General features: G+C 41.0%; 1 protein-coding gene across 1 annotated transcript in view; it reads right to left on the reverse strand.

Moving 5' to 3' along the window:
- Positions 1–14,126, reverse strand: part of LOC134317353 (tetraspanin-1) — a 38,540-nt gene extending 24,414 nt beyond the window's left edge. The window contains exon 1 of the mRNA XM_062998166.1: positions 14,034–14,126. Within this exon, the coding sequence (XP_062854236.1) occupies positions 14,034–14,126 (93 nt within the window). The remainder of the gene's footprint in view (positions 1–14,033) is intronic.
- Positions 14,127–15,058: the final 932 nt, after the last annotated feature.

Raw genomic sequence — 15,058 nt, forward strand, 5'->3', positions numbered from 1 at the left:
GTTCATTCATAAGCTTGCTGCGGTTGTGTGCAGGGCTGGCGGAGCTGATTGATGCTCTCTCAGTGGAGGACACACTTTCTTTGTTCAGGCTCCTCTATGAAAAATGCTCGACACTAAACAAAGAGATAATCAGATTGGAGTGGTGACCTACTCTAGAAGGTCTTCTGGACCTGGCTTGCTTTTTCATCTGGATAATACATACAGAAAAAAAAACGTCTCAAAAATGTTCGTAAACCTTTTGGAACATTATTTGTACTTTTGCACTAATCAAATCTGGTCTGACCTTCAGTGACACATGAATGACACTGATGTGACTGTATAGTGTGTGCCACAAAGCATCATGGTTCTGAGGACCTGGGTTCCAGCCTCACCTCCAGTCACTATCTTTAAATGTCACTGGTGTTTGAAATGTTGCCTTTATGTAGGTACTTCTAGTACTCTTCTAGATTATCTGCAACCTTTAAAAACACACAGAACATGGATTGGCTGCAGTAAATTCTTGTGAGTTGTGAGGACGTTAATGAATGTGTAATAAATGTGTGATGCCCTGCGATGACCTGCTGACCTGTCAAGTGTTTCCATTTCCATTTCCATTTTCAGCATTTAGCAGACGCTTTTATCCAAAGCGACTTACACAATAAGCAGAACACGATGAGCAATTGAGGGTTAAGGGCCTTGCTCAGGGACCCAACAGTGGCAACTTGGTGGTGGCGGGGCTTGAACCGGCAACCTTCTGTTTACTAGTCCAATACCTTAACCACTGAGCTATCATGGGCTGTTTCCAAGTGTATTTTTTTACATATTGTAAAACATTGGTCGATTTTTGATAGTAGTATGAAATAAATACACCAATCAGCCATAACATTAAAACCACCTCCTTGTTTCTACACACATTGTACATTTTATCAGCTCCACTTACCATATAGAAGCACTTTGTAGCTCTACAATTACTGACTGTAGTCCATCTGTTTCTCTGCATGCTTTGGTAGCCCCCTTTCATGCTGTTCCTCAATGGTCAGGACCCCCACAGGACCACCACAGAGCAGGTATTATTTAGGTGGTGGATCATTCTCAGCACTGCAGTGACACTGACATGGTGGTGGTGTGTTTGTGTGTGTTGTGCTGGTATGAGTGGATCAGACACAGAGTTTTTAAACACCTCACTGTCACTGCTGGACTGAGAATAGTCCACCAAGCAAAAATATCCGGCCAACAGCGCCCCGTGGGCAGCATCCTGTGACCACTGATGAAGGTCTAGAAGATGACCGACTCAAACAGCAGCAATAGATGAGCGATCGTCTCTGACTTTACATCTACAAGGTGGACCAACTAGGTAGGAGTGTCTAATAGAGTGGACAGTGAGTGGACACGGTATTTAAAAACTCCAGCAGCACTGCTGTGTCTGATCCACTCATACCAGCACAACACACACTAACACACCACCACCATGTCAGTGTCACTGCAGTGCTGAGAATGATCCACCACCCAAATAATACCTGCTCTGTAGTGGTCCTGGGAGAGTCCTGATCATTGAAGAACAGGGTGAAAGCAGGTAAAAAAAGCATGTAGAGAAACAGATGGACTACTGTCAGTAATTGTAGAACTACAAAGTGCTTCTATATGGTAAGTGGAGCTGATAAAATGGACAGTAAGTGTAATGTTTAATGTTATGGCTGATTGGTGTATGTACATATTGCATTAATTGCATTTAGCAAAATACTTTTGCCAAAGTGGCCTTGCATTATATAAATAGGTAGGTAGAGAGAGAGAGGGAGAGTAAAAATATGCATATTTAGCTTTCATAGACAATTTTAATCAGTTTAATTATGATTCAAGGACAATATTGTATGAATAGATGAGACAAATATGTAAAAAAAAATGCTGGGGTTGGTTCCTACCCCCAACTCCCACCTACCCACCAAAATGTAAACCAAAAGTGCATCAAGTGGTCACTCCTTACATGCCTCATTCTACCTCCCCATCATCTCCAATCAGCATTTCAGCACTCCAGTCTCTTCCCTTCCTCCTTTAACTTATTTTCCCTTGTTGTAATGGTCTGTAATTGACATGACTTGCGCATCTCGGCGAGGCCCCACAGGCAGGAGAAAGAAGCGGGAGAAAATCGATAGATTACTTGTTGCCACCGTGGTGAAGTTGAAGCCATAAAAGCACCAGCCTTCCCTGTAATAACCTTTTAATGGCCCCATTATGAGTTATGACAATCTCAGCAACACCATCATTAAATTTCCAGTACTTAATCTCAGTGCGAAGAAGATCTGTCAGGCATTGCAAGGTACCAGCTCATAATGGTCATGAATTCATAGTAAGCCATTATCAGTTAGTTATTTTTCATCATCTTGATAACAAGCGCTGGAGAACCGGTGGTGCCGGTGGTGCCCGGGAACATCATCACCATAACAAGGTCGGCTAGTTTCTCTATTACCTGCTTGCTCTAGGGCACATAGATACAGTAGGTGATCCATCTCATGTCCCCGGCCTTGACTCCAGTATTTCTGCTGCTCATGAAACTCCTCTTACTGCGGCTCTTTATAGGCCGGCGAGATGATATGAACCCTAAACTGGTGCAGCAACCCGTTAGGCTCTAATGAAGAAGAAAGCAGTCTGAACAAGGCAGATAAACAAAGTGCTCTGATCCTGCTGTCACAGGGAAAAATAACCTGTAAAAGCCAGAGAAAATCCAAAGTTACGATGTCGTAAACATGGAAGCACTTTTAAGTGCGTGCTTTAAATCACCGCTCAAGCCCACCATCCGGCTCATTATTACACATTATCCATGGCCGTAAAAAAGTAGCCGTAGGGGAAAAGACGCATCAACCATCGCGCAGTGCCAGTGCGTGAACCCTATAATGTTTGTGCCGTGGAAAGAATCGGTATAAAAGCTCTGTTTGTAAACATGTAGATCCATACATCAGGCTTCTGGTCCCATTAAGGTGAGCAATTGCAACAATAGTACCACACAAATGTTAGATACTGAGACTAGGCTTAATCACCAGTGTCCCATGCGACTTCTATTGTTTCTGGGAGTCCTAATTAATCACTCGCAGCTATAAGCAAATACATATTAATTTTATCTGCTCCTTTTTCCAATAGGTGAGTGGGGCAATAATTCAGAACAGCGCTTGGACCTAATTGACTTCACATTATATATGGTAGAGACAAAGACCATGAGAGATAATACTGGGCTTAGTGCCCACCGACCTTTTCCTTTGTTCTGTGTATTGTTCTTTATTCTGGTTAGCTACAGGGGAGCTAGAGATGCAGGAAAAAGTTTGTGAACCCTTAGGAATTCCCTGGATTTTTGCATCGGTTACACCAGCGCTCCCCAACCTTTTTTGCACTACGGACCGGTTTCATATAAGATAATTTCATTCACCGGCGAGGGCGGGAGGATTTAAAATAAAATTATACAACAAGCATAATAAAAAACACAAATTGCATAATGGTGCTACTCACCAATGATGGAAAATAAGTGGGAACCCTGAGCTATTTTTGCTGTAATGAGATGCTCCCACCTAGGGGTGATAGCAACCAAAACAAAATTACGTTATTGTCTCCTGTCACTGCAGAAAATCCCGTTTCACGAAGATAGGATGTTTAGAAATGGCAATCTCTAATTAGAACCTGTTAGAACCCAAGGTGTCAATTGAGGGCAGAGCTAAGCTTAGTATAAATTGATTGTGTAGACATTATACCAATCAGTGCTTGTGTCTTCCATTGTGTACACTTTTACTCTTGGTTAAGGTAGGCTTCTTGTTTAAGTATACTCTTTGTTTTAACCTGTATTAGAATCTATCTTTGTAACTTGTAACTTTTTTTGACTTGTGCTAGAATTTAACTTTGTAAGATACTAAAGCTCTAGTCTTAAGTTAGGCCTCTTGCTGTATTAATTTGTGTGGTTTGCGGATTAGTTGGTTTCAGGTGTCTATTGTTAGAACCCAAGCTGTCAATAGGGGAAAAATAATTTTGTTGTACTGTACACGTGTATACACCGATAAGTCAAGTCACCTTTATTTTTTATAGCACATTTAAAAGACAACGTGTGTCAATCAAAGTGCTGTACATTAAAATCAAGTATAAATACCACTCAACTATGCAACATTTAGCAGATCATTAACATACATACAAAATAACATACATATGCACCAACATATAAATCAAATAAAACCACTAAAACAAAGATGGCCATGACAACCTAACAAATATTAAAAACCTGTTCATTAAGAGGACTCAAATGCCAAAGAAAACAAATACGTTTTTAAACTAGATTTAAAGGCATCTATTGTGTGGGACTCCTTTATGGAAAGTGGAAGACTATTCCAGAGTCTTGGGGCAGCTACAGAAAAGGCCCCGTCACCCTTGAACCTCATCTGAGAGCGTGGAATAGCTAAAAGCAGCTGGTTAGAAGATCGTGGAGTGGAGTGAACACAGAGAAGGTCAGCGATATAGCTCGGAGCCAAGCCATGTAAAACTTTAAAAACAAATAATAGAACTTTAAATTCTATCCTATACTTTACTGGTAACCAATGCAATGATGCAAGTATGGGGGTAATGCTCTCCCTTTTCTTGGTATCGGTCAGGAGCCTCGCGGCTGCATTTTGGACGAGCTGTAGACGTGACAAGCTTGACTGACCGATTCCCAAGTGCAATGAATTGCAAAAATATATACGCGAGGAAACAAAAGCATGAATTACTGTTTCCAAATCATTAAAAGAAAGGATACTTTTCATTTTAGCAATGTTCCTAAGTTGAAAGAAACCAGCTCTCACAACAGCATTCACTTGTTTCTCAAACTTAAGAGTGGGATCAAAAATGACACCCAGGTTTTTTACATTGTTATTTACATATGATGTTAATGGCCCCAGATCGTTAGCTATGGCCCTTCCCGAATTAGGATTTCCAAAAATAATAATATCGGTTTTGTCTTGGCTTAAATTAAGAAAGTTCCTAGACATCCAATTGTTTATATCTCTCAAGCAATCAAAAATGAGACTCAGAGAACCATTATCTCCTGGTTTTAGTGGGAGATAAAACTGGGTGTCATCTGCATAAGTGATAAGGAATTTTATACTTCTGAAAGATGGACCCCAGGGGGAGCATATATAATGAAAACAAAACAGGACCCAAAATAGAGCCCTGGGGTACTCCACATGTAACAGGCGCTGAAGGGGAGGAAAACTGACCCATCTTAACAGAGAGGGTTCTGCTTTGCAGATAGGAAGCAAACCACCTCAGTGCAGTACCCTTAATGCCAACGACATACTGTAGGCGATCTAACAAGATAGTATGGTCGACAGTGTCAAAGGCTGCACTAAGGTCTAAAAGAATTAAAACAGCACATTTTCCAGAATCAACAGCTAAAAGTAGATCATTGGACACCTTCAGAAGAGCAGACTCAACACCATGGCACGTTCTAAACCCTGATTGGAATGTATCTTGAATATTATGTATGCTTAAAAATGAAGAAAGTTGAAGAAAAACAACCTTCTCCAAAAACTTTCGATAAAAATGGTAATTTAGAAATTGGTCTAAAATGACTCAGGACTGATGGGTCTAAGCCAGGCTTTTTTAATTGTGGCTGAATAACAGCATGTTTAAAGCAAGAAGGAACTACACCATATGTGAGACTGCTATTGACTATAGACAAAAACATGTAATAAGTTACATGTAGAGTTAAAGCATAACATTATGACCACCATCCTAACTGACTGGTCTGCGGCTATGCTGCCCCATACACAACAAACTGTGATGCACTGTGTATTCTGACACCTTTCTATCAGAACCAGCATTAACTTCTTCAGCAATTTGAACTACAGTAGCTCGTCTGTTGGATCGGACCACACAGGCCAGCTTTCGCTCCCCACGGGCATTGGTAAACCTTGACCGCTCATGACCCTGTCGCTGGTTTACCACTGTTCCTTCCTTGGACCACTTTTGATAGATACTGACCACTGCAGACCGAGAACACCCCACAAGAGCTGCAGTTTTGGAGATGCTCAGACCCAGTCGTCTAGCCATCACAATCTGGCCCTCGTGAAACTCGCACAAATCATCACGCTCGCCCATTTTTCCTGCTTCTAACATCAACTTTGAGGATAAAATGTTCACTTGCTGCCTAATATATCGCACCCACTAACAGGTGCCTTGATGAAGAGATAATCATCAATTAGCTGGAGCCTATCCCAGCTTTTCAATGGGCGCAAGGAACACACTAACACCCTGGATGCGGCGCCAGTCCATCGCAGGGCAGACACACACGCCCATTCACCTATAGGGCAATTCAGTGTCTCCAATTAACTTGACTGCATGTTTTTGGACTGTGAGAAGAAACTGGAGCTCCCGGAGGAAACCCACACAGACACAGGGAGAACATGCAAACTCCAGACAGAAGGGACCTGGACCTCCTCACCTTGAGATCAAACCCAGGACCTTCTTGCTGTGAGGTGACAGTGCTACCCACCGAGCCACGATACCGCCCTAGGCTAATTTCAATAAAGCTGTAAACTGATAAATGAATAAACAAAAAATGGCTTCATTTATTTGGTTACTGGTTTTATGGTACATTGGCACATTTATTTGGTTACTGGTTTTATGGTACATTGGCACATTTATTTGGTTACTGGTTTTATGGTACATTGGCACTGACACTCATCGAGCCATCTTCATAAACCCTACACAAACACGCATGTAAATATGATGGATACTGAATGGATGCTGCGTTTGAAATGCTACCATAGATGCTCATTTAACACGTATATAAAATTATTCCCATATTCTAAAAGACACAGAAATAATCATTTGCATGCACATATGCCCGTGGTTTGCTATATTTGGTGGCTGAAGAAGTTGCAGGGGTTGTAATTTTCTCAAGTGTCTCTGAGGTAAACGCAGAAGCAAAAGAATGAGCCATAAAACTAGATCACTGCATTAAAAAATTCATTCATTCAGCACATTTTATTTTGCCCATGTGTTACCTAATGATGTCAGTGTGAGGGCCAGGAAGAAGATAATATTTTATATTAGTTCTACTTCTACATGCAAATAGTGCTTTAGGAGCACAATAGCCAGAGGTTAACAGAGCGAGGGTATCTCAGGAAACATGCAGTCGCCAAGCAAATTAACTTAAGGTGGCCCACTAACCTGACTGCCCTCAGCGTTCTGGGTTTTTCTTTTTTGCAGCAGCAGCAGCTGTGGCTTAAATCTCAGCGCTAAAGCAAATCTTTATGTGTAATGGTCAGTTTATGTCCATAGTGTCACCTATGGGGCTTAGTGGGTAGCACTGTCACATCACAGCAAGAAGGTCCTGGGTTCGATCCCCAGGCGGTGCGGCCCGGGTCCTTTCTGTATGGAGTTTGCATGTTCTGCCCGGTTTCCTCCCACAGTCCAAAAACATGCAGTCAGGTTAATTGGAGACACTGAATTGCCCTATAGGTGAATGGGTGTGTGTATGTGTGTCTGCCCTGCGATGGACTGGCGTCCCATCCAGGGTGTAACTGTGTTCCTTGCGCCCATTGAAAAAGCTGGGATAGGCTCCATCACCCAACGAGACCCTAATTGGATAAGCAGATAAGAAAATGAATAAATGAATGAATGAATGAATGTCACCTATGGTCATCAGCTAAGTGAAATCACTGGGATAATTATGTTACAAGCACAATAAGGCTGACTCGATACCACTTTTTTATGTCTGATAACGATACTGCAAATTGAGTATCTGCCGATACCGATACCAATCCGATCCCGTCATTTCTCCTCTCAAACGACTAAGCAGTAATAATACACGTCCCAATGCACCATGGTTAAACTAGCTATCTAAATAACAATGCCACAGATGTCCTCTTCAAACTCCAGAAGGGTTTTTATTAAGCGTGCTTTTTTTTAATGCATTTTCTCCCCCTTTATTGTGTCCAGTTGCCCCATTGCGTCATGCTTCCTTTTCGCCTATGCCGATCCCTGCTCTGACCGAGGAGATCGAAGCTAACCCACGCCCCCTCCGACACGTGGGCAGCAAGTCGTATGCATCTTATCACCCACACATTGACGAGTGTTGTGCCATCTAGCGTTGTGTACGGAGAGACACACCCTAAGAGCACTCTTTCCTCATCTCTGTGGTCAGGTAGCAGAGATCTGACAGAGAGAGACCCATATCCGGCTTAGTCCCGCCCATCTGAACGACAGGCCAATCGTTGTTCATGTGACCACTCAGCCGGCAAGGCAGAGTCGAGATTTGATGCGATGTATTTGAGATCCCAGCTCTGGTTGCAGCGTGTGTTTTTACCGCTGCGCCACCTGAGCGTTAATCATCTAAACACGTGACAGAACTTTAATGGAAAATCTCAACCAAACTCTGCATCAATTCTAATTGGTCTATCGCGTTCGATTGACATTCACATCTTCCGATTGTAGACACTTTGGACCACACGCCATAAATCAGTGTTTTTAGATGTGGCAGTAGTAGATGATTATTTAAAATGCTAAAAGTTTAAGTAGATCAGTGTTTTAAATTTCTGAATGGCCTTATTTACATTAGGTGTTATTTACATTGTGTTATTTACATTACGCATGTTTTACATTAAGTGTTATTTACATTAAGCAAGCGTATTAGATCAGATTACACGTTTTTTTCCTTCCGATATCCAATCCAGTGATTTGGGCCAAAATTGGATCGATACCGATAAAGAATATCGGATCGGTGCCAGCCCTAAGCACAACCATCAAAATTTATTTGGCCCTGTTAGGGGCTCGCTCTCTGTGGTACAGCTAGAAAATCAACCAATTAAAAGGAGTCAACTGAAGTGGTTTGGACATCTATGAAAGATTTCCCCTGGTCACCTCCTGCTGGAGCCGTTTCAGGCGCATCCCACCGCGCAGGCACCACGGGGCAGAACCAGGACGTCCTGAAGAGATTATTATACAGTTGGCCTGAAAACGCCTGACAATTCCCCAGGAGCTTCTGAAATATGTGGCTGGGGATGGAGAAGTCTGGGCTGATGTGTTCAGCCTGCTGTCACTGAGAACCTCACATGGAGAAGCTGATAGAAGATAAGATTAATTACCTCCAGTAACAGCATTAATATGATCAGGGTAGAGGTGGGCCCAGGGACTATTCTGGAAACTCCGGCTGCATGGAAGGAAAGCTCCCCGAACAGACTGTCAGTACATCTCATAACAAAACACCTATTTAAACAACCACACTAATCGGCAACTGACCTACTGGCACTGACCTGTGTGAGCGTCCCAAACTCCACATACACAAAAAACAAAAGAACATATTATCAGATTTGGTTTTTTATGATAAAAGATACTCAAATTAGACACAATATACAGTGGATTCAGAAAGAATTCAGACCCCTTGACATTTTGTACACTTTTGTGTTGTGGATTTAATTTTGAATGAATATTTGCCATCTTTACCCATCAGTTCAAACTGAAATACCCATAATGACAAAGTAAAACCATTATGAGATTGTGGTAGGTTTGGGGGTAGAGCTTTGGGCTATTATCAGAAGATTGTCAGTTCAAATCCATAGCAGCAACTGTTGGGCCCTGTCTGCTCCAGGGGTGCTGCACAATGGCTGACTCTGCGCTCTGACCCCAGTTTCAAAAACAGATCCATAACAACATTAAAACCACCTCCTAGTTTCTACACTCACTGTCAATTTTATCAGCTCCACTTACCATATAGAAGCACTTTGTAGTTCTACAATTACTGACTGTAGTCCATCTGTTTCTCTGCATGCTTTGTTAGCCCCATTTCATGCTGTTCTTCAATGGTCAGGACCCCCACAGGACCACCACAGAGCAGGTATTATTTAGGTGGTGGATCATTCTCAGCACTGCAGTGACACTGACATGGTGGTGGTGTGTTAGTGTGTGTTGTGCTGGTATGAGTGGATCACACACAGCAGCGCTGATGGAGTTTTTAAATACCGTGTCCACTCACTGTCCACTCTTTTAGACACTCCTACCTAATTGGTCCACCTTGTAGATGTAAAGTCAGAGACGGTCGCTCATCTATTGCTGCTGTTTGAGTTGGTCATCTTCTAGACCTTCATCAGTGGTCACAGGACGCTGCCCACAGGGTGCTGTTGGCTGGATATTTTTGGTTGGTGGATTATTCTCAGTCCAGCAGTGACAGTGAGGTGTTTAAAAACTCCAGTAGCGCTGCTGTGTCTGATCCACTCATACCAGCACAACACACACTACCACACCACCACCATGTCAGTGTCACTGCAGTGCTGAGAATGTTTAACAGCGTAGCATTTAGCTTAGGTCGTGCCTTGTGTCCGTTTGTTTTGTCTTGCCTTTAGTTATTAATAAATCTTTGTATGCATCTCTGCATGTGTGTCCTCCCTCTCGTCTAGTCATAGTAAAGCATTACACCGTGACCCTGACCAAGATAAATGAATGGAAAAATGAAACGTTCTTATTAAACAGTTCAAATTCTGTCTGTTTTAGAAGTTAGAAAAAGGCAACTGAAGTACTTATTGGAGACCCATGGACTGGGAGAGTGTGCATCTCCAGACAGTAATCAGAGACAAGGGCTTTACAGTTGGGATTAGGTTTTGGTGTGGGTTTTCTATGCAGGACAGTTAAGCACCCCACATCATTCTCATCTCACTAATTGAAACATCTGATCTGAGTGTTTCTCCTAGGAAATTTACAGTCTGGACTGTGAGGGTGTAATCGATGTGTTTAATTAAGTCATGGACAGTACTATCATTAATTAGTTCAGGCAGAATGTGGCTGTCTCGCTTATGAACCTGCCACATATCAACAGTGGTGAGATCTGGCCATTCCAACACCTTGGTATCTATTTTTTTATTATTTAATTATTACATGTATTATACACTGATCAGCCATAACATTAAAACCAGCTCCTTGTTTCTACACTCACTGTCCATTTTATCAGCTCCACTTACCATACAGAAGCACTTTGTAGTTCTACAATTACTGACTGTAGTCCATCTGTTTCTCTACATACTTTTTTAACCTGCTTTCACCCTGTTCTTCGATGGTCAGGACTCCCACAGGACCACCACAGAGCAGGTATTATTTAGGTGGTGGATCATTCTCAGCACTGCAGTGACACTGACATGGTGGTGGTGTGTTAGTGTGTGTTGTGCTGATATGAGTGGATCAGACACAGCAGCGCTGCTGGAGTTTTTAAATACTGTGTCCACTCACTGTCCACTCTATTAGACACTCCTACCTAGTTGGTCCAAAGTCAGAAACGATCGCTCAACTATTGCTGCCGTTTGAGTTGGTCGTCTTCTAGACCTTCATCAGTGGTCACAGGACGCTGCCCACGGGTGAATATTTTTGGTTGGTGGACTATTCTCAGTCCAGCAGTGACAGTGAGGTGTTTAAAAATTCCAGCAGCGCTGCTGTCTGATCCACTCATACCAGCACAACACACACTAACACACCACCACCATGTCAGTGTCACTGCAGTGCTGAGAATGATCCACCACCTAAATAATACCTGCTCTGTGGTGGTCCTGTGGGGGTCCTGACCATTGAAGAACAGCATGAAAGGGGCTAACAAAGCATGCAGAGTAACAGATGGATTACAGTCAGTAATTGTAGAACTGCAAAGTGCTTCTATATGATAAGTGGAGCTGATAAAATGGACAGTGTGTGTAGAAACTAGGAGGTGGTTTTAATGTTATGGCTGATCAGTGTATAATACATGTAATAATTAAATAATTAAAAAATAGATACCAAGGTGTTGGACTCAAACCCAAACTGTGCAGCACCCACACTACCAGCTGTGCTGCATCCTGGACCCTGGTACAGTGTAGCATATGCATGGTAATGTGGAGGTTTTCATGCAGTAAATGACTTCAGGCTGTGCAGAGATGAGTATCCCTGGAGTGAGGCTTTCTTTATAAATTCCTCCCCTTTCACCTGAGGAAATGTTAAGTACGTCCTCTGGAGCGCTGGAACGAAATGCCGGCCATCGGCTATTTTTCATACAGATCAGCGGGTTAAATATGCCAGCCAGGCATTCATTCCTGCCCCACTTTTCTTCCTCTTCTGCCTTAAATGTTTAAATTCCCCCCTTTGTGTTTTCCTCCTTGTCTGTAAAGCCCATTCCACATCCATTTTATCAAACATGTGGAGCATTGCATTCAGACACCATGAGCGATGGATCACTGAGACCTGAGAAAGGTTAATGTGTGGGATGAGTGTAAACTGTTCCTCTATTCCAGTGGACAGAGAAAGTGAAATTTGATTGCCTTTCCAATCAAGCTGTTTTTTTCCCTCGTTATATTTTCCTCGGACCGCTTGTCCCTCATTCTCTTTGTCTCTGTTAAACAGTGATCCAGGTACAGATCAAGGAAAATGTGTTAGAGAACACAAAAAGTGAGAAAAAAATCTGACCCTTGTGGTTACAGGGTCAAATATAGTTTACTGGCATTTACAAGGGTAGAGAATAATAATAATTAATAATAATAATAATAATAATAATAATAATAATAATATACGTAGTTTACTGACATTTACAAGAGTAGATAATAATAATAATAATAATAATAACAACAATATAGTTTACTGACATTTACAAAAGTAGATAATAATAATAATAATAATAACAATAACAATAATAATAACAATAACAATAATAATAACAATAACAATAATAATAACAATAACAATGATAATAATAATGATAATAATAATAATCATAATAATAATAATAATTATTATAATAATAATAACAATAATTATAATAGTAATAATATAATAATAATAAAAAAATAATAATAGTGACAATAATAATAATAATAAAATAAAATAAATATATATATAAAAATAATAATATAATAATAATAATAATTAAAAATAGTAATAACAATAATAATAATAATAATAATAATAATAAATAATAATAACAATAATAATAATTATAATAATAAAATAATAATAATAATGACAATAATAATAATAATAATAGCAATAATAATAATAATAATAGCAACAATAAAAATAATAGTATAATAATAATAATAATAATAATAATAATAATAATAATGTAGTTAACTGACATTTATGAGTGTGGAGAAAAATAAGACTTGTGCATAGTTTTTTTTTATTATTACTTTTAAAAAAGTGAACACTGACTACATATTCTTTGTAATGTTTATTTATTACATGTCCCGCCAAAGTCAGTTGTGTGTCTGTGTAGGTGCCCGACTCACTGATAGCAGAGCTGAGATCTCAGCACTGGCAAGCATTTAATTAGAAGAGAATTTTTGAGATCAGAGGGCTGGCTTATAACTGACGTTCCAATTCATCCCAAAGGTAGTAGGGGTTAGGGTGTGGTATACAGGAGAGGTTAGGGTCAATTCCAGGTCACTGGAGTTTCATAACAATAAACTCGTCAAACCAGGAGTTTGTGGATTTTACTTCTTGCCTAGGGTGCCTGGGCACTCTATGGGGTTGTCTGTATAATGTTACTGCTTTAAAATGCTGTATTTTCTTTTGTCTGGGTAACATATTCCAAAAACTGCACATAAGCTTCTGTATTAATGTCTGGTGTTTGGTTTTATACAGAATATCTTTGGTAATAAAGCTTCCTCTCTCTCACACACTTTATTAAATTCCCTCTGACATTTTTCCTCTGAACTTACTACTAGATTCTCACAAACCTACACACACACACACACACACACACTCACATTACAGCTCAAAGTTGGCCCCCAATACCCCCCTTTAAGCAGCCACAGTGGATTTAAAAGAGAGAGAGAGACGTCGACAGCTCCCGCTGGCGGAACTCCAGCACTGACCTGCTCCAATCACTATAATCTCAAATTAAATTTTAATCTGAGCCAGCGCACCGCGTGTGTATATCTGTAAAATGGAGATTTATTATTTATTGGACATACTGAGCCGAGCCGAGCTGGGCCTCATTAATCAAATGTCATATATACATCATCTTTATATAGAGCCATTTCACTGATATATGAAACTTGTAAAAATGCATGAGAATTGAACGGAGCTGGGCTCACGCGGACGGCGCTGCTTGCCTTTAGCTCTTTGTCTTCTCTCTTTTCCTGCGCCGTGTTGTTGAACCTCATCCCAAATGGCCGTCCTTGCTGCATTGTGAACGTACAATGATAATACCCTCGGCTTCTCCGCTCAACAGATGGACCGCTGGCTCATTAACTTTAATACATCCAACATCAATTAAGGAGGAGTTAATTGGGATGCTGAAAAGGTGACTGCCAGCCAGCGCGGCACATACGAAAGACCTCCGCTTAATAAATGAGACTCGTCAAGGTAAAATATGCCACCGGCGGCCTCAACGAGCCCCGGCAAGATTGACCGTTCTAGCAAGGGTTGGTGCTTCATGTACGTGAGGCGCCACCCTCGATGGGTCCCTGTAGCTTCATGCTACCTTTGTTGCGCTCTTGTTACACGTCTGGTGGTTTTGTAGCGTGTAAAATTTTAACTTTCCAGCTGATATCATTTTTTTTATTTTAATGTCAGACACCTCATATTTGACTAATAATTCTATAGAAAATGATCAGTAAAACCAAGGACAGCCAATTCATCGTACATTCTTAAACTTAGAAATGAATTGAACAGTACTGACCTTATTTAACGTATTTAAATTGTAAATCTAAGAGCAGATTTCATTTTATCATTATTATTATTTACTTTGCATTTTCCCCCGATTTTCCTTGCAGTCTTGTCAAATCCAGTTACCTGATATCGAACTCACAAGTACAAGATACACTGACCAGGCATAACATTATGACCACTGACAGGTGAAGTGAATTACACTGATTATCTCTTCATCACGGCACCTGTTAGTGGGTGGGGTATATTAGGCAGCAAGTAAAAAGGAAAAATGGACGAGCGAGAGGATTTGAGTGAGTTTGACTAGGGTCAAACTGTGACGACTGGGTCAGAGCATCTCCAAAACTGCAGCTCTTGTGGGGTGTTCCCGGTTTGCAGTGGTCAGTATCTATCAAAAGTGGTCCAAGGAAGGAACAGTGGTAAACCGGCGACAGGGTCATGGGCGGCCAAG

Source organism: Trichomycterus rosablanca, chromosome 6, assembly GCF_030014385.1.
Source record: "Trichomycterus rosablanca isolate fTriRos1 chromosome 6, fTriRos1.hap1, whole genome shotgun sequence".
NCBI lineage: Eukaryota > Metazoa > Chordata > Actinopteri > Siluriformes > Trichomycteridae > Trichomycterus > Trichomycterus rosablanca.